Raw genomic sequence first — 23245 nt, 5'->3', positions numbered from 1 at the left:
GCTGGAGATAATTACTGCTGAGATGTCTAGGACATCAGTTGAAAAGATTCAGTCATCCCCAGCAGCTCTGACTCAGCCACAGCCCTTTTTAGGGGAAGACAGTGGAGCGTCCAAGAGGCCCCAAGGTCATTGCCCCCATTCCTCATCTGACCCAGTCCTGACCACATCTGGGGTCTCTGTAGTTGTAGACACTCGGGGAATCCATCCCCCCCACAACCGCCCCTGCCTTTCCCAGTCACCCTGTATCAGAAAATTTTGCTATCCTGTTGTCATGTATAAAAGTAATTTTTCCAGATGGTGAAAATATAATCGAGCAGCTTTGGGGAATGTTCTGCTTCTCCCTGGGGAACACCTGGATGTCATACCCACAATCAACAGGGTTGGTTCCCTGAGCTAACTTGTTCTTTGCATGAGTCAAGCCATTGCTGTGGCCCCTGCTCTTTAAGAGAAGCACTGTTCACATGGCAAACGGGAACCTGGTGAGCCTCCAGAGGAATAAACAGGTAATGACTGAGGATGGGACACTAGTATCAGGGTCCTTTACTGCGAGCAGTAGAAGCTGACTCAGCAAAAGGAAATTTCTGGAAGGATAAGAGGAGTTCACAGGATCAAGGGAAAGAGTAAAAGAGAGAAAGAATAAGGGAAGGCACAGGAACCAGGGTTATTTTGTGGCAGCAATAGACAGTCTCTTCAGGGGTAGCCTTTGGGAGAGAGGTCCCCCAACAGTGTTCTCTTGTTGTGAGTCCAGGGACAGAAAGTCCTCAACTCTTTGGCCAGGGGAGACCAAGCCACCTTGATTGATAGCTTCACCAGGACTGGATCCACTGGGGGAGGGGTGGTAATCCAAAACAAAATCCCAGTGATGATACTAAAAGATGGAGTTATAGGTAACAGGCACAGAAGGCCCTTCTGAAGATATGAACTGAAACTAAAATGGTGAGAAAGAGCCAGACACAGGAAGAGTTGGGGGAAGAGGGAACAGCAGGTGCAAAAGCCCTGTGGTGGGAAAGAGCTCGGTGGATTTTCAAGGGTCAGGGTGGCTGGCTCTGTCTTCCCTCGCAGACTTGGCTTGGGAATGGGCCCATCGCCAGTCCTCAGAGGCTCCCTGGGCCATGTTATGGGGCCAGAATTTTGTTTATTCCAGATGCAACAGAATAGAAGGCTAGGTCCAGAGGCATTCTCCTAGCTCCTGTGATAGGGAGAACAGTGAGGGTGGAATTTTGGTCAAGTCATGTTTCTGGAGGCCTGTGGTGGACCAGGCACTGTGTTAGGGTCAGTAGACTAAGGATGGATACAATACATGATGCAGTCCTCAGAGCACCTACTCTTGTGGGGCAGATACAGGCAGATCACGTGATAGAAGTAAGCTTGGAGCATGGATTTAAAACCTTCTTCTTTTGTTTTTCATTCTGAGTTTTTTATTTTTTAGGCCGCATGGTGCGGCATGTGGGATCTTAGTTTCTTGACCAGGGATCAAACCTGCGCCCCCTGCAGTGGAAGCTTGAAGTCTTAACCAGTGGACTGTGGGGGGAAGTCCCCAACCTTTCTTCTTTTCTGAGCTATGTGTTTAGTTCTGTATATTCCCCCATAATACTGCTTTAGCAGCACCCCAATGATTATTTTTAGTTTCTCTAAGCCTTTGTTTCTTCATGTATAAAATGGGAATAATAATAGTACCCTAGTAATATGAAATTTTTATAGGGATTAAATGAGATAATATATGTAAAGTTCTTACGTATGCTTGGCACTTAATGGTAACTGCTCAACAAATTTTAGTTGTTATGATTAATAATAAAAATCAATGTAAGTCCTACTATCCTGAAACCAATGATTTTGATGTTGTTTTTTTATTTTCATTCAACTCAAAATACTTCCTAGTTTTCCTTTTCTTTGGCACAAGGATTATTTAGAGGTATGTTGTTTCGTTCTCAAATATTTAGGGATTTTCTAGGTATTTTTCTGTATTGATTTCTAATTTATTTCTATTGAGGTCAGAGAACATACTTGGTATGACTTAAATCCTTTTAAGTGTATTGAGTTTTATTCATGGCCCGGAAGATAATCTCTCTCGATAACAGTTTCCTGCTTACTTGATCCATGCTTGGTTGTGGTTGGGTGGAGTGTTCTGTAATTGTGGATTAGGTCAAGTTGGTTCATAGTGTTGTTCGAATCTTCTATATCCTTGCTAATTATTTGACTTGTTCTATCAGTTATTAAGAGGGGGTACGAAAATCTCTAATTGTGGGCTTGTCAATTTCCCCTTACAGTTCTGTTAGTTTTTGCTTCATGTATTTTGAGGCTCTGTTATAAGATATATAATGTTTAGAATTATTGTACAATAAAGCACAATATTGTATATTGCTTTATATACAATAAAGCAATACAGCCCAAAATGTCAACTGAGAAAGCTAAGAAATCATCTCTAGATACTGAGGCAAGATGCTTTTATGTACTCTCTTCAGTGCTCATGAATCATGGGCTTTTCCGGTCTGGCCTGTAGGAACCAGCGCTATTCCCAGCTTGTGTGAGGGCTCAGCACTGTTCCCTTTAATCCTCGGTTTATTCTTCCCCCAGCCTCGAAGAGGTTCCTCATGTGTACGTGCTGATCAGTACTCAGCTGAGTACCTGAAGGGCATTTGCTTTAGATCTCCAGAGTTCTCCCTCTGTGCAGCTCTTTCCTCTCCAGTTTTCTGTCCTATGAATTCTACCTGCCTTGTACTCTCAGCATCAGCTCCTTAACTCAGGAAGCCCATCAGGATCCATCTGGGTTCCCTCTCCCCACTTGTGGCCTGGAGATTCTCTTAAGGTAGTGAACTGGGGCAATTATAGGGATGACCTTATTTATTTCCCATTTCAAAGAGATTGTTGCCCTTCATTGCCTGGTATGCCATGTCTTTTTTTTTTAATTTTTAAAATTTATTATTTATTTATAATTTTAATTAATTAATTAATTTATTTTTGTCTGTGTTGGGTCTTCGTTGCTGTGCACGGGCTTTCTCTAGTTGAGGCGAGCAGGGGCTACTCTTTGTTGCGGTGCGTGGGCTTCTCATTGCGGTGGCTTCTCTTGTTGCAGAGCACGGGCTCTAGGCACACGGGTTTTAGTAGTTGTGGCACGTGGGCTCAGTAGTTGTGGCTCGCGGGCTCTAGAGCACAGGCTCAGTAGTTGTGGCGCACGGGCTTAGTTGCTCCGCGGCATGTGGGATCTTCCCGGAACAGGGCTCGATCCCGTGTCCCCTGCATTGGCAGGTGGATTCTTAACCACTGCACCACCAGGGAAGCCCTGCCATGTCTTATAAACAGTTGTTTCACATATTTTTTCTGGTTTTTGGTTGTTTAAGGTGGGAGGGTAAATCCTGACTCTATTACTCCATCTCGACTCGGAGCCGGTCTCTGGATTTTGGGGACCAGTTTTGGGACGCTCTGTGGAACCTGTGGCAAACTCAGTAGCACGATCCCAGGGGAGGTCCTGTGGCTTTGGGAACAAGCACACTCTGTCAGCTCGCTATGCTTTTGAGAAGTAGTTTTGGCTTGTTGTCAGCCCTGATAGACTACATCTCTGACCACTGGGTACCACATGACCTTACAACCAAAACTACTCATCACCACTGACAAGCCATAAATTCAGCCTTCCCAGAGGCGCTCCGCACGTAATCAGGTACAGGTGGCATCGGCGGGACTGAGCCAATACTAGTGGCGCATCTAAGTTCTCGTCACAAGTCACTCACACTCTGAGGGTGCCCACTGCTGATCTGCTCTGCCACCTCTTCCTCAGTCGACACCTGTGACCTCAAGAGGAGGTGACTGAGGAGGACAGCCCAGACTGCTCTTCAGAACTCTTCCTGATACAGTGACACCCACCCGAAGGCAACTCCCCTGGCACTGGAGCTCTTTCTGGAGTGCCCCAGTGGGAGTGCTCTGAGCAGGACAACTTGTTGACTACTTTACTTGGAAAGAGAGATGGCCTGAGGTAAGTCTCTCACTAATTCATGTGCTTTACTAATGGTTTGGCCAGATGGTCACAACTTGGAAGGGATAAGATTCAAGAATTCGTGACAAGGAAGTTTAGAAAAAAGATGTGTGGACAGGCCTCTTAGAATGGGCAGAATATGAAACTATTTGTGTTCCGTGTGGATTTGACCAAGCTCCTACTAGTAGCCAGGCGGACAAGGTGGTCCACTTTGTGGATGTTAGTTAAGGTTCTCCCTCAGCACCCCCAGCGTTTGCTCAGTGGACTTGTGAACGGAGTGGCCGTGGTGGCCAGGCTGAAGGCTTGGCATGGCTCAGCCACATCCTCTCACCAAAACCAAGCTGGTTACTGCCATTGTTAAATGCCCAACATTCCTAAAGCAGGAACCAACCCTGAGCTCCTGACTTGTACCGTAATCTAGGGGGACCTGTGGGCTCCTTTAGACCACGTTGGTTAATTCAGATAATTGCCTCAGGTTTCCTCCTAATTAAGATATAATGTAGCTCCTGATCCACGGAGGGGCTACGGTTTGTTCTCTTGGAACAGATACTTATTCCTAGTGGAATGAGAGTCCCTGCAAACCAGGGTCACATTTGTAATGGTGGAGGTCTGCAGCCCTTTGTTTGTTTGTTTACCCAAGGAATAGGTATCTGGTGAACCGGTTTGTGGAAGAGGGTTCTTACTGCCATGGCTGGGCCATCAGGAGGGTCCAGAGACAGCCTGTGAGGTGGCATATGAGCCAGAGCTAGCTACAGGATGAAAAGCCAAGTGTAGAAACATCTGTGCTTTGTGTAGGACTCAGTGTCTGTCATGTTGGTGAGGGCAAAGCAGTGTGGTGGTGGTGGTGGTGGGGTGTGTGTGTGTGTGTGTGTGTGTGTGTTGCATGCCAACATCTCATCCTTCTGACCAGCTGTGGAGGGCTTTAAGGCAAGAAATGATTAAAGAGCTCTCAGAGGGAAGGAAGAGGTGAGGCATCCTCTGATCTTTGTCTATTCAGGGTCTAGTATAGTTTCTGTCACAGAGCAGTTTCATTTGTTGAATGAGAAAAAGGAAAGGAAAAAAAATGAATGAGTGGATCTGTATATCCTTTGAGTTGGAAGGGATCTCAGAGATTATCTACTCCCATCCCCAACCATTCTGAGACTCTCTTTGTTGGCATCCCCCAACGGGTAGCCACCTAGTGTTTGCTTGTTATTATATATAAGAATAGTTCTAGCTGAAATTTATCAGGTGCTTACTGTTGTGAGGTACACTACTTTACATGCACTAACCTCACATATGCCTCAAAATTTGAGGAGGTAATTATTACGCTTATGTACCAGTGAACAAAGAGTTTCAATTTACATTCTCCAAATCACACAATGAGTAAGTAGACAGTCAGGAATTGAAGCCAGATGTGTCTGACTCCATGGCTTAAGCTCCCAGACACTATGCTGTACTGTTTGAATATGTATTGTGACAGAGCTCTCACCACCTTACAAGATGACTGTGTTATCATTAGCCAGCTTTGACTGTTAGACAATTTTCTCCCTTTGAGTGGAAACCTACCTCCCTATAGCTCACAGGCCCTTCTGAGAACCATTCTCTTCTGCCCCCAGCCATCTGAAGATGGCTCTCCCAGGCTGCAGCTGGGGAAAGCTCTCCTCTAGACCCTCACCCTGATCTCTGGAGCCCTTGCTGAAGGGGGCCCAAGTTACCAATGCCCTTTGCGTGTGGCTCTCAGGCTGGGTAAGGAGAGGCCTGACCAGGGCAGAGAGTTTCCGGACCAGTGCCTCCTGTCTAGACACTCTACTGTTATTAATGCCATTTCGCCTCCCATTAGCTTTTTTTTTGGCAAGACAAATTCTTCCACTGCTCTGGCCTGCATGGCTGAATTACCGTGGAGCTTAGCTCAAAGCAGGAATTATTATGAGAGGGCAAGAACCGCAAGCCCCCTTGGGTCTGGCCTGAGTCATCTGCGACTCCGGTCTCTGGATCTATGTATTGGGCAGAGAGGGAGGGAGGAGAGGTCGCACACAAGCTGGCTGGTCCTGGTTTGTGTGATGATGCTAAGTGACACTTTCTGTAGTGGAGCTATGGGGTGTGTGTGTGTGTGTGTGTGTGTGTGTGTGTGTGTGTGCATGCATGTGTTTCTGTGTGATGTAGCAGAGTAATCTTTTAGAACAGCTGTTGAGCACCTGTCTTAACCTCATCTATCTGGGCCTTTTCTTTCTCATGGGTGTAACTGAATCTCATTTCACTGGAAATACCCTCCTCCAGGCTGAGCTGAGCTCTGCACATGAGATGGCCTTTGGACTGTCCCCCCATCTCTCCAGCCCCCCGTGCAAATAGATAACCAAGGAGGCTGCGTTTGCGTGGAACTCAGGGGGCCCCAAAGCCTGGCTCTTGTAACCTGGGCCAAGGCTGCAGGCATCGGCCGGCAGCAGCTTCATGCAAGCCCAGGTGGAGTGCTCTGGGGCCCCTGCATGTGTGGGGGTGGTTGTCGCTCTCAGTTAAGGTGCTCCTTGCAGGGGACCCCATACTAATTGCCTCGGATTTCCTCCTAATTAAGATGTAATGTCGGGGGCTTCCCTGGTGGCGCAGTGGTTAAGAACCCGCCTGCCAATGCAGGGGACACGGGTTCCAGCCCTGGTCTGGGAAGATCCCCCATGCCGTGGAGCAATGAAGCCCATGTGCCACAACCACTGGGCCTGTGCTCTAGAGCCCGCAAGCCACAGCTACTGAAGCCCACGTGCCTAGAGCCTGTGCTCTGCAACAAGAGGAACCACCGCAATGAGAAGCCCGCGCATCGCAATGAAGAGTAGCCCCCGTTAGCCACGACTAGAGAAAGTCCGCGCGCAGCAACGAAGACCCAACGTGGCCATAAATAAATAAATCTGTGAAAAGTAACATATGCTTTAAACAAAAAAAAGATGTAGGGCTTCCCTGGTGGCGCAGTGGTTGAGAGTCTGCCTGCCGATGCAGGGGATGCGGGTTTGTGCCCCGGTCCGGCAATGATCCCACATGCCGCGGAGCGGCTGGGCCCGTGAGCCATGGCCGCTGAGCCTGCGCGTCCGGAGCCTGTGCTCCGCAACGGGAGAGGCCACAGCAGTGAGACGCCCGCGTACCGCAAAAAAAAAAAAAAAGATGTAATGTGGCTCCTGATGCACAGAAGAGAAGGAGGGTGAGAGGCCTTGGACACTCTATCTGACCCTCCCAAGTCCCAGAATGGGTAGGGGTTGGAGAGCCAAAGGTGCCCACGGGAGAGGAAGGGCGGTGTGGGCTCTGCTCGCCCTCACCTACCACAGCGCCGTTGGTAAGTGAGGGCGGGCATCTTGGGTGTTTGACCCGACGTTGCCCTTGGCTAGCTGTGTGACAAACGAAGGGCCACATTTCACCCCCCTGCCACACAAGAGGATGGCACTGGAGAGCAGAAATGGCGTGGGCTCTGTGATAATGACAGTGGTATGTAGGCAAACTTCCCTAATGCTAGTGTTCCCAGGGCGGCAGCTCTGGGGGCCCTGGGGAGAGAACGGGCATAGGGGGAGGACCCCGTTCTGTGCTCCTCTCCCCTGAATCACTGCTCTTCTCTTTTGATTGTTCCCAGGTCTGGGACTTGCTGTTTATCAGCTACAGGGGGAAGATTCAGGATGCTGTAGGGGAGAATTTTGTCTTGCTAAATCTTTACACTTCATGGGGAATGGCCAGTTAGAGCCTAGCTCCAAGAGTTGCATCACTTTTTGTACCTGGGGCCTTGGGTCCCTTGGCCAGGCTGGCTCCCTGGGCGAATGGCCATAGATCACAGCCGTGTCCTAGGAATGGGGGGCCAGAGAGGGGCAGGAGGTGATGACTGGGCAGAAGCTGGGAAGCCAGGGAGGGTGGAAGAAACCATAAACTCTTCATTACTCAGTGTCACGGAGTAGGGGACAGCCAGATAAATTCACATATCCTGATAACCCAGGCTTTTGGAACAGCCTCCCAAGGAACTCCAGAGTTTGTGCTGCATTTGCACGGTCCCTGCCCCCTTTTTGGCCTATCCTCATTTCCCCATAACTTGGGGGACAGTAAAGGCCATAAGACAAGAAAGAGGTCAAAAGGTGGACGGTGGAAGGTCGAAATTGCCGGCCCCCTGCGCCTCCCAGGTCTCGTCAGCCTCAGGACTCAAGCCTTCATGGCTTCATTCACACATTCATTCACTCATGCAATGAGCACCAACACTGGGCCATGCTGTGTTCTAGGTGCTGGGAGGCCAGGTTGCAGGCCGTTGCTCACAGAACCTAGCGTCAGGAACATGGGTGAGTCTCCAGGGAACACACCAGTGGCAGAGTCCTGCCATGCCCCCATGGTAATACTGAGACTCAGAATCCGGGAGGTGGTGGAGGAAGCGACATCTAGGTTGGGACCCAAAGGGTGCCTAGAACTACTTAGATGAAGAGAGGAAGGAGGGTGATGTGAGGGAGAATGTCCCAAGCTGAGAGAACATTGTGTGCAAAGGCCCAATAGAGGCAGCGAGTGTGGTGTGTCCTAGCAGTTGGAATGCATCTGTGTGGCTAAATGTCGGGGGAGGAGGGAGCGGCACAGCAGATGTGCTGAGAGCTAGGCAGGGCTGGGTCGTGGAGGGCAGTGATTTTGTGTCAAGGAGTTTAGTCTGAGGGCAGTGGGAGCCATGAAACATTTTAAGTAGGGAAGCGAGAGGACCGGATTTGAATTTTTGAAGAAGCCCTATGGAGGCTACATTGCAGGCTGCTGTGGTGGTTCAGGGGAGAGTTGACGGTGGCCTGGACTCCCACGTTCACTGAGAATAAGGCGCTCCCCAGCCAGCCTCTCCCCCGTTGCCCCCTTGCCCTGTGCTCTGTTTGCCGGTGCAGCTGCCGGTGCAGCTCAGGGTAGGGGTGGCAGCTCACTCCTGTCCTCACCCAGATCAGTCCCATTGCTGAGTGCTCCGGTTACTTGAGCGCTATTGTTCTTGGGTGTTTGCTCGCTACCTTGGAAGACTTTGTTTTCTTTGTCCTTCCCTGGCCTGCTGGAGAGCAGGCTCCTCAGGGGCTGAGGGATGACCACGAGACCTCTGAGAAGGCCGGGAAGGGTAGGACCGCAGGCATTCTGAGGTCCTGGATTCTCATTTCAAGTCCAGAGATTCTGGGGAGCCCCTCATTCTCAGCAACTCCTTAAGAGCGAAGCAGGGTGGAGAAATTGGAACCCTTGTGTGCTCTTGGTGGGAATGTAAAATGGCGCAGCTGCTGTGGAAAACAGCACAGCAATTCTTCAAAAAAATTAAAAATAGAATTGCCATATGATCCAGTAATCCCACTTCTGGGTATATATAGAAAAGAATTGAAAGCAGGATCTCAAAGGGATGTTGGCACACCCATGTTCACAGCGGCATCATTCACAGTAAACAAGAGGCGGAAGCAACACAAGTGTCCATCAACAGATGAATGAGTAAACAAAATGTGGCGTATACACACAGTGGAACATCATCCAGCCTGCAAGAGGAGGGAAGATCTGACGCGCGCTACACGTGGATGAACTCTGAGGACATTATGCTAAATGAAGTGAGCCAGTCACAAAAGACTGTATTGTTGTGGTATCTAGAATAGTCAAATTCATAGAAGCAAAAAGTAGAGTGGTGGCTCCCAGGGCCTGCGGGGAGGGGGAAATGGGGAGTCGTTGCTGAAAGGGGATAGAGTTTCCATTTTGCAAGATGAGGAAGCTGTGGAGGCGGTTGTACAACAGTGTGAGCACCTTGGGCACTTCTGAGCTGTACGCTTAGAACTGTGCACAACGCTACAGTTTGCATTATGTGTTTTAAAGCACAATTTCAAATGAAAATTTTAAAAATCAGGTGATTTAAGTTTAACAAAAGGCAAAGCAGGGAAAGGCAGGTCGGGGTGGTATAAGCAGCTCCCCCTTTCTGAGGGCGGTAGGAAGTGAGAGGTCAACCCAGATTCTGACTCTCCTCCCCTGAGCAGCCCCAGGTACACACACACACACACACACACACACACACACACACACACACACAGAGTCTCTCCTCTGAGCACATATTTTCAACTTACTCTCTCCTTGATATTAGTAAAAATAGTGGGGAGGCTGAGAGGTGGGACACATGAAGTTGCCTTGGTTCCACACTCATTTAGGGGTATCTCCGCCTCCCTGTTTCTCCTACTTTCCAGAAAACTGTAGCTGAGGTCCAGCTGGAGGCCAGGGATGGATGGGATGATGACTAGGAAGCCCTTTTCACCCATATGGGGAAAAAGCACGGAGGGGAAGGCTGCCACTGATTTCCTCTTTGCTCAGATGCGCCGTTGGCCTTCCTCGCGTCCCCCTCGGGCTAAAGCAGCCAGACCCACTGGGGTCCTGGGCATGGGCCTGCTGGCAGCACACCCCGGTGGGCTGGACTGAGGTCACCCAGGGGCTCAAGTGTTTTCTCCGCCACCTAGGGGTTCCTCAGCCTTCCTCTGCCATTTGGTGTGGTCCATTGCATGTTTTTGTTCCCGGGCTCTTGACCATAAACCCTGCAGTGTGCCGGGTAGGTTAGATGTACTCGCCTTTCCTAAGCTGTTGGGCCTCTTGACTAGGACATGGTGAGTAACCAGAGGACTCAGGAGGGAAGAGGGGTTGTGTGTGTGTGTGTCTTTCTTGAAAAACAAGCTTCTTCTTGGCAAAGGCTTCCCTGGCCTTTCCAGTCTCCACTGGGCTGTCCTCCCCTCATCTCAGGAGCTGTGTGCCCCTCAATTCAGCTCTTGATCATCGCTGTCTTGTGTTATTGGCACAATATAGAAACTCTTTTATTAGCTAAAACTTGATTCCTTAACCAAATGATAGATTCCTGGAGGGAAACACTCTTCATTTCTTGTCTGACTTTTGAAGCGGGGTCTTAAAGAGGGTCTTCATTTTATAAAAACATTACAGGGCTGCATCCGTTTCCCATGGGCCTCTCTTAATTTGGGGTCTCCAAATCATTTACTTTTGAGGTGACTGCTGTGTATGATCCTTGTTGATTTTCTCTTCTTCAGTTGTTAATTGGTCTCCCCACCCCGGTCTTATTGTTTCAGTAGCTTTGTGGGTGATTTAAATACTTCTCTAACAACATCATTTGCATTTCGGGAGGCAAGATATGCAATTTCACTTTGCAATTGGTTTGTCTCTTATTTGTTTTGTGTGGTAGTAACTGCCCACAGCCAGCAGAGGCTAACAAAGACCTTTGCCACAGGTGTTGGGTCAGGCTGAGACTGCAGTTAAACGGGAAAGAACAAAATTGAGTGAGGGGTTAAGGTTAGAGGGTGGTAGGTTCATTAGTAACTATTTTTGTGTTATGCTGACTTTTGTGTCCCAGCACCCCTGTGAGAACTGGCGAGCTAATACTCAGTTAACAAGAACCTCTGTATTGCCCTTCTGACACTTTGATAGTAATTAGGAACATACTCTCAGTTTGCAGTTGTAATTTCCCCTGACCATGGAAGGCATCTCTACACAGCTGAGCCTGCATGTGGAAGGGATAGCTTGGGGTGAGTTTCTTCCAGAGTTTAGATCTAATGAGTGGGAGTCGCAGGGCTGTGGTTTCAGTTCAGTCTAAGGAAAAACTTTTTAAAATGTAGAATCGTTAAACTGGATGGGCCGCCTTGCGAGGTAACGAGCTCTCTGTCACTTAAAGTATTAAATTTGGGATGAGATGATGGGGCCGTTGTGGAGAGAACTCCTGTGGTGGGTGGGAGCTGAGGCCAGAGAACAGTTCCAAACCTGAGAGGCGATTATTCTACATCTTTTGTACTAGGGTACAAACTCCTGTGGACAGGACTGGATTCTTTTCATCCCCATGGCCCCGAGCACCTCATAAATACAGTCACAGCAGCTTGGTTGTTAGTGAATGAATGACTGACCGGGTGGATTGAATGAATGAACCGGTTCTCATCTTCCAAATGGTCCTCAGCACCTGGCCACTCCAGCAGCCCAAGCCAAGGTTAAGTTTCCCCCCGTCCTTCCCAGGGAAACCGGAGCGGGCAATGGGGCTCTGAGGAAAGATTAGAGGGCCTGGAAAGAGGGGCAGCTGGGCAGCTCATACAGTGCGTTTCAAATGCATTGAGCTTCTGCGACAGAGGCTCTCAACGTTGACTGTACCTTTAGGACACCGGGAGGCTTTTTTAAAAAGTAGTAATATCTATATCTCGCCTCTAGAGACTGACTTAATTGGTCTGCAGTCGCTGGGCACCCAGTCGTCAAAGGTCCCCAGGTGATTCTACTGCACAGCAAGGTTGAGAACGGCTACCTGACTAGGTGCCGGGTGATTTACATCTATCTTCTCATTTAATCCTCGCAGGAACTCGTGAGTTAGGTCACTGCTTCTCATGAGTGGTCCTGGAGCAGCGGCGCCCTCTTGGAGCTTGTGTTAGAAATGCAGGTTTTCAAGCCTCGCTCCAGATTCCAGGTGGAGCCCAGCAATGTGCGTTTTGACCGCCCTCCAGGGGATTCTACAGCGATCTGTTTTTGGTACGCGGGCCTCTCACTGCCGTGGCCTCTCCCGTTGCGGAGCACAGGCTCCGGACGCGCAGGCTCAGCGGCCATGGCTCACGGGCCCAGCCGCTCCGCGGCATGTGGGATCTTCCCGGACCGGGGCACGGACCCGTGTCCCCTGCATCGGCAGGCGGACTCTCAACCACTGCGCCACTCCAGGTGATTCTGATGTGTGCTCCAGGCTGAGAACCATAGAGGTACTAGCAGCTCTCATTCACAGACGAGGCAGACAGGTGTAGTCAGCACCCCAAGGTCTCAGGGATAGTAAAGATCACGGCAGGGATTTAAATCCAGGTGTGTGTCTCTGTGTAGACACACCACACTGCTTATGGGCAGGAGACTGAGATCTCTTGCTGATCCTGGGTCGATTCTTTCTCCTTCTCTTCACTTGGTGCCAACACGTAGCTCCATCTGGAGCCCAAATGCTTTTGCCCTGGGGAAGCAAAGGGCAGAACATCCCAGGATTCACTCTAAAACAGTTTTATTAGGTGCTTAAAATAGCTTCTGGCAAATGGTGGGTAGAATGGGGACTGGAACAGAGCTGCAAATGACATTTACAAAGTTGTGTGTGTTTGTGCAAACACATGGACACGCACGTGTGCACACAGCTCATGTGTGTGCGTGGGGGGGGTCAGAGAAGTTGAGGAATTGGGGAAGAGGAGTAAAGGAGAAATAGAACAGGATGGATGATTCTAATCTACTCAAGATTAAAGAGAAGGGCTTGAGCCTGGGTTTCCCAAGGCACTTGGGTGAATCCTGTGCCCTCCCGGGGCACATGCTTGTCAGATGGATGTTGTTAAGTGGCTGAGTGAGCTCTCATGTGGCTCTCGGGGCTGGGGGACCCATGGGGCTGATGTGGGAGGTGCAGCAGAGTTCTAGGGAGCTTGTAGGTTTTGATGGGCTAAAAGCTTGAAGCTTTGATTGAACGTTAGGAGCAGACATAGGAGCCCCTGCTTTGCAAATGAAAACACTGAGACTTCACTTCATCTTCCTTATTTTAAAGGAAATGTCTATGTAAGCAAATCTGAATCCATTTAGGTGCAGAGATGGTGAATGTTCCTCAACCTAATCCTCCCTGACAGACCTGCAAATTGTTGTGGGTGGCTCTGTTTCCCTTGGCAACTCCCAACTAGAGTCTCGAGTTCTACAGCTGTGAGTGGGACTGTAGTACCCTCTAATGCAGTAATTCTTGATCTTTCTGGGGTTTTTGACCCATTTCAAAGTCTTATTAAATCCAAGGTGCCCTCTCTCCAGAAAACGTTACGTATGCATGTGCACAGAAAACTTTGCTAGCCTTCACAGCCGCCCATGGACTCTCCATCTTTGAACGACTGGCACTGATGGAGGGCCCTAGTCCAGCCCTGCCCTGAGCCAGAAGGTTGAGATTCTGGTTCCCCTCCTCTTCTCACTGTGCAGTCAACAGAGATAATGATACCCAGGCTATTAGAAGGCAGGGGCCTAAACCAGATGACTCTGTGAGGCTGGCTTCAGCTGTGAGAGGTGGGACTTCACCAAGCAGTGGCCTGAGCCCCGGAGCCAGGCACTGCCGCCGCTTACCCTTCTCAGCGGTGGCTCCTCTGCCTGGGCCAGCGCCCCCTCCACAGTCCTGGGAGTCCATCTGTGGGGTCTGGCTCCTGCCCACCCAGCTTCTGTGATCCTTGTCAGTACAAGTGATTCCATCTCCTCTCTAGTCTCTGTAGTCAGTACCTGGTGATTTCCATCCAGCTTCACACCGCATCCCCCCGCCCTGAGAGGAGTGCATGCCACTCACTCCTTATTTTTGATGGAGAACATGGTGTGGGTAGGTGAGCAGAGCATGGGAATTCAGAATTAGAAGACTTGGGTTCAAATTCCAGTTCTACCTTTATTGGTTGTGTGACCTTGGTTATTTAAATTTTCCAAGCCTCGATCTCCTTACCTGTAAAATGGGAATAATAATCATATCTGTACAGCATAACTCACTGAGTTATTATTAACAGCAAGAGAGGGTAAGTATCAATGAGCTTAGTAATGTGCCACCACGTACTGCCCCTTATTCTTATCATGTAGGTTGAGCCTGGGTTCTTTCTTCCCTCCTCACAGGCTGATAGCCTGATCCTTTTTGATTTCTGAGGGTAGCAATGAAGGAATGAGGAATAGTGCCTTAGCACTTCCTCAACCTACTTTTGTTCTCTTGTTGCTAAGGGAGCTGCCATTTCCAACACTGGCCCTTCGTGCTCTAAGACATCCACAAGCAAGACAACCAGGTCTCTTTTTGTGCACAGTAGGGGTGGGGACTATGGCAATTGGAAATTTCTACAAACGAGGCAGAGGGGAGCTCTGGGTTCCCTGGCTGGGGACTATAGGAAAGGGAACCTGGAGGGGCACAAAGATTTGGAGTGTGTGGTGGAGGCGGAGGGTGGGGATACTGATTCACAGCTGTAGCTAGGCAATGGACGTTCACAACAAGCACAGCCAGATTCTGCATGCAGATGAAAGGAGAATGGCGCAGGAGGGCCTGTGGTATGAGAATGATACGGGCCACTGGGTCAGAAGGAGGCCATGGGGACCGTGTTTTCTAATTGATGCTATAAAATGGGCACAGAGGCCAGAGGAAGCAGGGACAGGACTCCTGCCACCCAGATCCTTGCTTGGTGCACTGCTCGGCTCAATGCTGAGCCTCTGACGAGCTCCTGACTTGGCCAGCCGACGTCTGAGCTCAGGAAAAAAAGGAAGCCCGTGGGCAAGGGCTGCTCTGGATGCAGTTCTGATCCACAAAGAAGAACCAGTTGGTGAGGAGGGAGATCAGAACCTCCAGAGGAAGCCGCTGTGGAAGTTTAGAGTTCACAGTATCTAAGGAAGGAAAGGATGAGGGGGCAAAATCAGACACCCAGGCTTCTAAAATACATGTTCCAAAAATTCAGAGAGAATTATAAGCTGTGATTCTCAAGAGAATATAGTTCAAGAGGTTTTAAAATTGAAGTCCTGACAATAAAGCCACAAATTATCCTGAGTTTAAAAAAAGAGGGCAGTGTCTCAAAATATATGTGGCTGCACAGAGTGCTCTAAAATCTGCACACAGATGTTAGAAGTTCTCATGTTCTCGAAAACTACTGGCATACTTTTAACGCGTATACATTTGAATATAGCAGAGCAGTAGTTAGAAAAGAGCTTTTGGAATCAGACAGCGTTTGAATCCTGGCTCTGCCACCTACTCGCTGTGTGACCTTGGATAAGTCCTTTAGCCTTTCTGGGCTCTGATATCTAAATTTGTAAAATGGGGGTAACTGTAACCACTTTATAAGGTAGCTGTGACTGAAATGAAGTGGTGCGTGTGAAATCCCTACTCGGGTGGCTAGCACATAGTAAATGCTTGACTTTAGGCATTATTACCATTCTATAAAAATTACAAGGAGATACTCTTAATCAAAGGGCATCTGTAAAAGGATAGCCCAAATGGGTAACAATCGTACTGGGAAGGCTAAGGACGGGTTGATCTGACATGTGTGAAACTTATGAGGAACACACAAGCGTTCTTTTGGTGAAATCATCAAGAAGGAAGGTAGACGTCAGGCCTGGAACAGCCAATGCGTTGTCAGCACATTGCATTTGCAGTGTCTTTGCAACACTCCACGGCGAGGCGCTGTCAGGGAAGAGGCAGGATAAGGACTCCTGCCACTGCTGTCTCTCCCTTGGAATGACTGACTGCTTGAACGACAAACACAATTAAGATGGAAATTAAAGCAGTGAGGATCATCCCTCACTACCTTACATAAGTTCTGGTCTCTGTTATGAGGCACTGACAGAACTAGCAGATGTGATGGAGGAGCCTTGGTCTGCATGAGCTGCCTTGAAGAACAGTGGGGAGAGAGAGAGCGGTCAGGATCCTGCGAAAGAGTAAATGTGGCTTTGATTTTCAAAAATAGGGGAAAAGATAGATTCAGGAAAGAGAGGTACACTTCGGGTCCACCCCCAGCAAAGTTCTAGAAGCGATGGTTAAATGGAGATGATTATTGCAGTGGTCTCCTAAGTGACCTCTCCGCTTCTGCCCTCGGCCACCCCACACGTCCATGCTCTGTTCTCAGTCTAGCAACCAGAGGGATCTGTTTGAGCTAAATCATGCCACGTCTGCTCAGGACCCTCCAGTGTCTCCCCTCTTACTGGAAGGAAAAGTCCAAGTCCTTCCAGTGGCCTATGAGGCCCAGCATGATCGCCCGGCTACTTCTCTGCCCTCAGGTCTCCCAGGTCCTCTCCCTGCCCCCCTCCCCCTTGCTCCAGACACAGCGTCCTTGCTCTTGGCGTTCTCCCTTACTTTCCTCTTTCTGGACCACTCTTCCCCCAGATAACTGGTTGGTTCCCTCCCCCACAGCATTACTCAAATGTCAGCTTCTTAACAAGGTCTTTCCTGAACCCCGCTATGTAAACCCCCCTATCCCAACTCATCCTCTTCCCTGACTTATGTTTTTCTCCATAGTACTCACTACTACCCAACATGCTATATATTCTTACTTATTTGTCCTGTTCATCAACTTCCTTCCCTCACTAAAATGCAAGGTCCATGGGCTCAGAGATTTTTCTCTGCATCCCTAGTTCTTAGAACTGTGCCAGCCGCATAGTCACGTTCATTAAATATTTGTTGATTGGGAGGCAGAAGGGAAAATGGGAAGAAGGAAGGTGCCTGGAACACTTAGAAAGAGGTCACTAGACCAGGGTGACCAACCATCCTGGTTTTCCCAGCACTGAGAGAGGTCCTGAAACAAGGGACTTTCAGTGCTGAGACCAGGAAAGTCCCAGTTGGTCACCCTACACTAGATCAGCCAACCTCATTGACTTCTGCGATACAGGGACTAGTATGAGAGCTGCCAGGACTGCCTCACACTCTCTCCTCCTATTGGCACAGCCCTCCAGGAAGTCCGCCTCCTGGGAGAGTGCAGGAACGTGGGCTGCAAGAGAGTGTATTTAAGTGGTTTGCACTGACAGCTGGCTGAGCCGCCACCTCACATGGGTTGATTGATGGGCCCGTGTCGGGCTGGTAGGAAGGCTGCTGTGGTAGTGAGCCACAGAACTGTGTCCTGGCCCGAGTCTGCTCCACCATCTGTCTGGGCCGCGGCTGAGGACAGAAAGGCAGGATAGGATCCTGCAGTGGCGTGCTCCCGCCAGGGACATAAACAGTCAACAATTGAGCTGGGTTTTGAAATCATCTCAATAGATGGAAGTGACAGGCTCTCTGTAACAACTTAAAATTCAAACAGTGATAAATATTGCTTTCTATTTAGGGTTTAAAAAAAGCTACCTTAAATGTCCAGAAGAGACCAGGCTAAATAGCCGTTTTGTTTGTTTTAAACCCAGCATGTTTAGTTGCCCAAGCACTCAGACTAGTTTGAAAGCTAACTGCAGCTCAGCTCTCTTTCCAGGAGAAGAGGCCACTCACTCACGTCCTTTCCCCGGCTCACCTCACGCTCTGGGGCAGCCACATGCTCAGGACCAGGGAATCCAGCTGAGAGAAAGGCTAAATCACCATAACTGCCTTCCCCCCACCCAGGAAGGGATTCATTTTCAAGGGCTCAGTGCCGGGAGCCCCTGAGGACATGGAAACTGGGAGCCAGAGCTGCACCCCTCTTCCTCAGGGCTCACAGCTTCCATGGTTCCCCCAGGGCTTCCTGCCTATAACCGAGGAGTCTTCGGGAAAGGAGGGTAGCAAAGATGTCTTTCAACTTCCAGCCTTTCCATCCTCCGACCGCAGGTACCTTTACAAGTATTTCGTGCTTGCAGAATCTAATGTGTGCTGGGGTCACTTTTTGGTTGCTGTGACCGAACCCTGAGGTCTTAGAGGAGTTCTGGGGTGGCAGGGGAGGAGCTGATGGGAGAGGGTTGCAGGGCTCACAGGCTTTACAGGGCTGTGGGTGCTTCAGGGACCAGCACCAGGATTCTCCTTGCCATGTGGGCCCATCAAGAAAGGAAGCACCTGCCCTTCACCCTAGACAGGAGAGGCGCTGACTTCTAACTTCAGTTTTCCATGATCAGCACAGGCCCTGGCCTGCCTCTTCCCCACAGAGCCTCTGGATCACAGAGGATGAACCCTCACCAATGGCAAGTAGGCTGGATCCCACAGGCCAGCCCCAGTTAGTTGGCGTGGCTGCCCGGAACTTGGCTATGATGGTCCCAAAGCTTTCCCAGCTCCCTCCCCGAAAGAACACGTAAGTTGCCCATGGGAAAGAGCACATGTGGCTGGAGCCTGGTGACTCAGGGCAGTGGGCTGTCATTTTGAAATGGGGTCGAGCAGCCCAGCAGTAGAGCGGGCAGGAGCTGAGGGGCCATCTTCCACCCCCGCCCCAACTCTCTCACGGGACCATAACCTGTACTGCTGTGTAGAGAAAAGCTGCGACCCTGAACAGAGGAAGTGAAACATTCTAGCCACCGCAGGCTGGAGCTCCATGGCTCTCCAAGTGTGGTCCCCAGACCAGCAGCAAACTTGTTAGAAATGCAATTCTCAGATCCCACCCAAATCTAGATCAGAAACTCTGGGGGTAGGACCAGCCGTCTGTGTTCAGCCAGCCCTCAGGTGATTCTGATGCAGGCTGATGTGTGAGAACCCTTCTGCCCAAGAGGAAAAGGCTTCTAAAGTGGCTGTTTGCTGAAGGTCTTCAGAGAACCCTGCTCTCTTTGTGCTTACCGAGAGAGAAGCATCATCGTCTGGCTTGGGGTGAGTGTTCTCTTTCTAGGTTCCATGGGGCCTGATGCTCTATTGGTCTGGCTTCCATCTGTGTCTACATTTGCAACCTTAGTGTGACTTAGACCCCGCTTCCTATGAGTCTGCTAAACGTGTCTGTAGCGCAGAAGACGCCAGGTTCACGTGGTGCTTCTTTTCGGTCTCAAGAGACCCATCTCAGGAACGAGAGCTGTGGTCCAGCGGCCTTCTGCTCTGGAACCGCCCTTCGGCTGCCGCAGCAGCCCCTCCCCTTGGCTCTTCTGCTTTTCCAAAGATGTTTCTCTTCACATTTGGTCCTAAGAAGTCAATCCATGAAAAAAAAAAATACTGCAAAAGCAAACCAGGCTCACTGCAGCTTATACTGAAATGGACCGGAAAGATAAATGCAGCAATTTTCTTGTCCCACAGCCTTCCCCTCCCCAAATCCTCCGTCACCCCACAACCCCCTCCTGCCCCAGTGAGCCCAAGTTCTTGCTGTCTTGATGATCTGCAATTCTCTGCATGACTCTGCCTCTTGGGTTTAATTAGAAATAGGATGGGAAGTGCTTCCCATGCACTGGCATGTTAATTGCTTATCACAGAAAGAGAAGGGGTGACAACATTTGGTGATGGAAATTTCCACTCTCTCCATCTCCAGGTTTTCCTCCATTTTCCTCTCCCTCCCTCTCCTTGTCTCTTCTTTCCTCTCGTGCCAGCCTCTCCTGCTCTTTGTCTCTCTTCTCCAGATCTCCAGGCCCTTTGGGGAGCAGGCCCAGAGGCGCCTGGCAGGTCAGAATTCAAACCTAAAGGGAAAAACTGTGCTCTCTCGCACCACGTTCCTCTCTCTCTCCTCCCTCCTCTCCCATTCCAGCCCCTTTCTGTCACCCTCAGGCTTTTAAGAGATTCAGAGCAGAGAGCTCTTTAGTCATACTCAGTATTCAAAGGATTATTTTTCTTTTGTTTCCTTCCCCTCCCCTTATTATTGTTATTCTTATTTATTTTTATTTTTTACAAAACAGGAGAAAAGAATGAATTGGGTTGGGGGGAGGTGACACATTTCTCCACAAAGGTACAAAATTGCCTATAGAAAGTCAACCTCAGAGCGCAGGCCAGAAGGGTGCCGAGAAGAGGCGTTCCTGGGCATCCCTCTCCCACGTGTCCTCCTGATCCAACTGGGGCCCCACTTTGGGAGCAGTCCCCCGAGGTGGGGAGGAGAGGCCTCCTTCAGCTCTTGCCCAGAAGGGGAAAGAGCAAGCAACTGAGACTGCACAGAGACAGAGAAGAGGAGGGGGCGCATCCTGTGGGCCAAGGGCCTGAGGACACAGGCGGGGGACATCCAGGCCCAGGAGCCTCTGGGCACACAGACAACTGGGGAGGTGGGCAGCTTTAGCCAGGGTCCTTCCTGTTCCTTGGAGATGCTCCTCAAATGGCAGCGGAGGAGCCCTCAGAAGGTAAGGGCCGTTTCTGGAGGCCGCAGGAGCACCCCCTAGGGCCACAAAGCTGGCTGTCTTGGTCCAGCTGCCAGGCCTCAAGCACGTGGACCCATGTTACTTTCCTGGCAGGGTACCTGGCCCAGATGGCTTCCCTTCTGGTAAAAAGTAGTCCTAGTTATTTCTCTGCTGCTGAGAACAGGCTGAGCTTCAGGAATTTTGTGACAATGGTGGTGACAGTGTCTCCCCTTCTGAGGACCTGGGCAGCTTCCTCCCCGGATTCCAGTGCAGGACAAGGGGTGCAGATACCACCCGGGCTGAGGGGGTGCTCCAGCCCCAGAAAGCCCAGGCTGGAAGGAGAGGCCGCCCACCCACTCCCTGCCTGGGCTGGCCAGTGCCAAGGTGGGCTGCCAGCCCGGCTGCCAGCAGGAGGATGGTGAGAACCAGGATGGCTATGAGCCCAGGTTGGTCCCCTAAGGCTCTGTGACAAGGAGTGGCCTCTTTAGTCCTGGCCCATACACATGCCAACTGGGTGTGGGCATCAGCAAAGGCCACTTGCAGGCAGGCCCAGTACTCCGTGGCCTGAAGGAGGCGGGTGATGTTGTAGCTGTGGGTGCCCCGTGGCAGGCGGGCCACAGCAGTGGCCCTGTGGCCCTGGAGGGCAGAGGCACTGGACCAGGTGAGGTTGGTGGAGACTGTGTTGGGTGGGGAGACCCAAGATAGCAGGATGTGATAGGGGTGAGTCTCCTGCACCTGGAGTTCCAGACCCCATCCCTTGCCTCTGCCTGGCTGCAGGGGAGCCCGGCCAACAACCACACTAACCGTCTTAGTGTCAGCCCCTACCAGGTTCTGGGCCACACAGGTGTACAGCCCTGCCTCTTCCGCTGTCACCCTCCGCAGCTCCAGGGTCCCCTCAGGGTACACCCGGTACTTCCTGCCTGCCCGGGCAGCCGTCAGTCGAACCCCAGCTGGAGTGACCCAGTAGATCTCGGGTTCTGGTTCAGCCAGCGCCCGGCAGTGCAGCACCAGGCTCTCTCCACTGGCCACCTGGAGGCTGGGGGGGAAGCTGCGGGGGGAGATGAGGGGCAGGCAGTGGTCCGTCATCTCCCGGAAGGGCACCTCCCGCACTGGGCGGCGCTGGAGGTCTGGTGGCTCGGCACACAGGGTGGACTGAGGCTCGATGAAGCGGACATGGGTGCCCGTGGCATTGGCCCAGCGGATGACACAGTCACAGCGGATGGGGTTGCCATGGAGACCCACCTCCTGCAGGTTGGGCAGGGACTCCACTGTCTGCTGGTGCAAGGCACTGAGAGCATTGTTGTTGAGCATGAGGGTCTCCATCTGGGGCAGGTGATGGAAGGCGCGGGGGTGGATGAAAGACAGCCGGGGGTTGTTGGTGATGTCCAGCTTGGTCAGCTCAGGGAGGTTGACCAGGGCAAACTTGTCAATGGAAACCAGCTCCTCCATGTTGTTCAGCCCCAGCTCCTTGAGGTGCAACATGTTGGCAAAGTCCCCGGGCCCCACCCGCTGGAGCGGGTTCTTGTTCAGGTCTAGGAACTTGAGCCCAGGCACCTGCTCCAGCGCCCGCCGCGGTACCCGGGCCAGCAGGTTGTCATAGAAGGAGAGGCTCTCCAGGCTTTGAAGCCCCTCCAGGGCGTAGTCAGAGATCTCCCGCAGGTTCATGCCTGCGAGCACCAGGCTGCGCAGGTTGGCCAGGGGCCGGAAGTTCATGTCCAAGATAGCGTCCACTTTGTTGCCGCCGATCATGAGGATCTCCAGGCTGGGCAGCATCTCGAACCAGCGGCCGTCCACGGCCCTCAGCAGGTTGGAGTTGAGGTGTAGCCGCAGCAGGTTGCTGAGGCCGGCGAAGGCCCTTGGGGCGATGCGGTAGAGCTGGTTGTGGTTGAGATAGAGTTCCTGAAGGCTGGCCAGCCCTGCAAAGCTGTGGTCCTCCAGCCGGGTCAGCTGGTTCTCCTCCAGGTGCAGGCTCAGCAGCTGGGGCAGGGCACGGAAATCACAGTCTCGGGTGTCTGAAAAGCTGTTCTGGGACAGGTCCAGCTCTGTGAGATTGGCCAGGTAGCCGAGCTCACTCTGGTCCACGCGGACGATGCCGTTGCTCTGTAGCAGCAGGGTCTGCGTGCCTGCGGGCAGCGCCGGGGGCACAGCTGTCAGGAATAGGTCATTGCAGTCCACGGTGGTGGCCTCGCGGTAGGACGATAGGGGTGTATACCAGGGCCGGATCTGGCAGGCACACCGAGGGGGGCAGGGCACGTGCCAAGGTACCACGGGCACAGTGGCAATGGCACCAGCCACCCAAGCTAGCAAGAGGGGGGCCACAAGCAGCCTCATGGTGGAGCTGCAGGGCAGGGGACCATCCACAAGAAGAGTCTGGAGTCCCTGTGCTCTTAGCGCTTTGCAGGCTGAGGGTCAGCAGCCCTGCCAGGGCCCGGGGAACCACTCTCCCTGGGCAGTCATTCTACGCGGGGATGGGTGGGCATCACTTCCTGCCCTCTTGGGTGCGGCTCTCCATCCTTGTCCACTGGCGCTCGGTCTGCTCACTCATTGCCATGACCCATCGGGGCAGCCCTGGAAAAAGAGGATGCAGAGTTAAGGAGGTTGCAGAGAAGCAGAATCTACTCCCTCCTCCTGTGTCTCCCCTGTTTGACTCAAGAGGTCAAAGGAGCTGAG

At 51.3% G+C, this 23245-nt stretch overlaps 2 protein-coding genes across 2 annotated transcripts in view; one reads left to right on the top strand and one right to left on the bottom strand.

The window, feature by feature from the left end:
* The window catches only part of MDM4 (MDM4 regulator of p53), a 93389-nt gene that overhangs the window by 69917 nt on the left and 227 nt on the right, over positions 1-23245 (top strand). The gene's annotated exons all lie outside the window — the stretch shown is intronic.
* Positions 20152-23245, bottom strand: part of LRRN2 (leucine rich repeat neuronal 2) — a 63260-nt gene continuing 60166 nt past the window's right edge. The window contains exon 2 of the mRNA XM_067729295.1: positions 20152-23143. Within this exon, the coding sequence (XP_067585396.1) occupies positions 20768-22906 (2139 nt within the window). The 5' untranslated portion in view covers positions 22907-23143 and the 3' untranslated portion in view covers positions 20152-20767. The remainder of the gene's footprint in view (positions 23144-23245) is intronic.

Source organism: Pseudorca crassidens, chromosome 2, assembly GCF_039906515.1.
Source record: "Pseudorca crassidens isolate mPseCra1 chromosome 2, mPseCra1.hap1, whole genome shotgun sequence".
In the NCBI taxonomy this organism is placed as follows: Eukaryota; Metazoa; Chordata; class Mammalia; order Artiodactyla; family Delphinidae; genus Pseudorca; species Pseudorca crassidens.
Note: the sequence above shows the minus strand (reverse complement) of the source record. Positions and strands in the feature narration are given on the sequence as shown.